The sequence below is a fragment of the Poecilia formosa genome, unplaced genomic scaffold, assembly GCF_000485575.1.
Source record: "Poecilia formosa unplaced genomic scaffold, Poecilia_formosa-5.1.2 Scaffold82, whole genome shotgun sequence".
Taxonomy (NCBI): domain Eukaryota; kingdom Metazoa; phylum Chordata; class Actinopteri; order Cyprinodontiformes; family Poeciliidae; genus Poecilia; species Poecilia formosa.
The window spans coordinates 1,918,580-1,919,986 of NW_006800021.1; the positions used below are offsets into that span (position 1 = coordinate 1,918,580).

At 41.4% G+C, this 1,407-nt stretch overlaps 1 protein-coding gene and 2 long non-coding RNA genes across 4 annotated transcripts in view; 1 reads left to right on the forward strand and 2 right to left on the reverse strand.

The window, feature by feature from the left end:
• ggt5a (gamma-glutamyltransferase 5a) overlaps nucleotides 1-1,338 on the forward strand; it is an 11,574-nt gene extending 10,236 nt beyond the window's left edge. For both annotated transcript variants that reach the window (XM_016673789.1, XM_007557021.2), the window contains exons 11-12: nucleotides 162-272; nucleotides 354-1,338. In XM_016673789.1, the coding sequence (XP_016529275.1) occupies nucleotides 162-272; nucleotides 354-500 (258 nt within the window). In that variant the 3' untranslated portion in view covers nucleotides 501-1,338. The remainder of the gene's footprint in view (nucleotides 1-161; nucleotides 273-353) is intronic.
• The window catches only part of LOC107836760 (uncharacterized), a 573,704-nt gene that overhangs the window by 312,123 nt on the left and 260,174 nt on the right, over nucleotides 1-1,407 (reverse strand). The gene's annotated exons all lie outside the window — the stretch shown is intronic.
• The window catches only part of LOC107836759 (uncharacterized), a 21,991-nt gene that overhangs the window by 4,981 nt on the left and 15,603 nt on the right, over nucleotides 1-1,407 (reverse strand). The window lies entirely within an intron of this gene.

The following is a 1,407-nucleotide window of genomic DNA, read 5'->3' on the forward strand; positions in this document are numbered from 1 at the left end:
GCTGGTGGTTGGAGCGAGTGGAGGGAACATGATCACGACGGGCCTGGCCTCTGTACGTAGCCATGGCGATCACACTAAGAGCATTTAGGATTATCTGAGGCTCCTCACTGTTGTCATGTCGTCATGTTCACTGTAGTCAGGATGTTTTCTTTCTCTTGCAGGCTCTCATCAATCATCTTTGGTTTGGGAAGAGCCTCAAAGAGGCGATTGATACTCCTGTTGTCTATGTTGACCCTGAAAACAAAGTGAAGTTCGAACCCAAGTTTGACAAGGTAATTTGTTCATGACAGTGTCAGGATCAGAGACACGCTGCATCGCTCTATCCTCATCCCATTTTGCTCTTTTCTCTTTAGGGTTTAATTGAGGCTCTCAGAGCGTTGGGGCACAAAAACGAAACAACAAGCAGATTCTACAATGTGGATAACGCTGTGGAGAAAAAAGACGGTTGCATCTGTGCTGAGTCTGATGACAGGAAGCTGGGTGAAGCAGCTGGTTATTGACAAAACAAGTCAGTAATGCTGGTAATGGAGGATGTTCTGAAAATGAGCGAGATCTTCCTGCAGCTGAAGGTGTCTGACGTTCTTGAATATCATTGAATCAGAAGCGGAGAAACGGGTTTGATTTGCAGAGCCTCTGCAGTGACATGCCTTCCTGACAGACTGTATACCGTGTCGTTAAAAGGGGGAAAGAAAGAGGAAAAAAAAAAAGACTTTTCTTTGGCACTGCAAGTTTGTGCGTGTTTATATAAGTGCAAGTCTGGAATGTTTTTTTTCCATATGTTGAATGCTTTTCATATGTACTTTATTGAAACTCATGAATGTAACTATGATCTAACACACTTTCACTGTACTTTTGGGTCTGTACTTGGGATGTAAACATCCAAGTAAACAGGGGGTTTACATTTTATTGAAACATTTCCTGATTTTCACTGCCAACCCTGATGGACCTGTGGTCTCTGTCAGCGTCTCTGGAGGACCGCTGACCGCCTTTGTTGACATATTGCTCTGCTTCATGTGACTGAAAAACATCTAATTTCTGTTAATAGTTCTGGGGAAAAAGTCACAGTGATAATGACCACTGGCCACACAACCCAGGCAACATTTGTAGAATGACAGAAACACATATTTAGCAGATACCAAAGATGTATTTTTAAAAACAGTTTTGTACATACATGCATTGATAAACACTGGATTTTCAGAGCAATCACTGTCCGGATGTATTTGTACCTGATCAGCAGGCCTCTGCGTAAATCCTAAAGTTTAAAGTGCAAAATAAAAATCTATTTCATTTGGAATGTGCATGTATAAATGTAATCAGCATAACTTTTACATATTGGGATTTTGGCCAGATTCCACTTTTTCATTGTCAAGTTGAAGATGAGCTCAGATTGAGTTCATGCCATGTAAC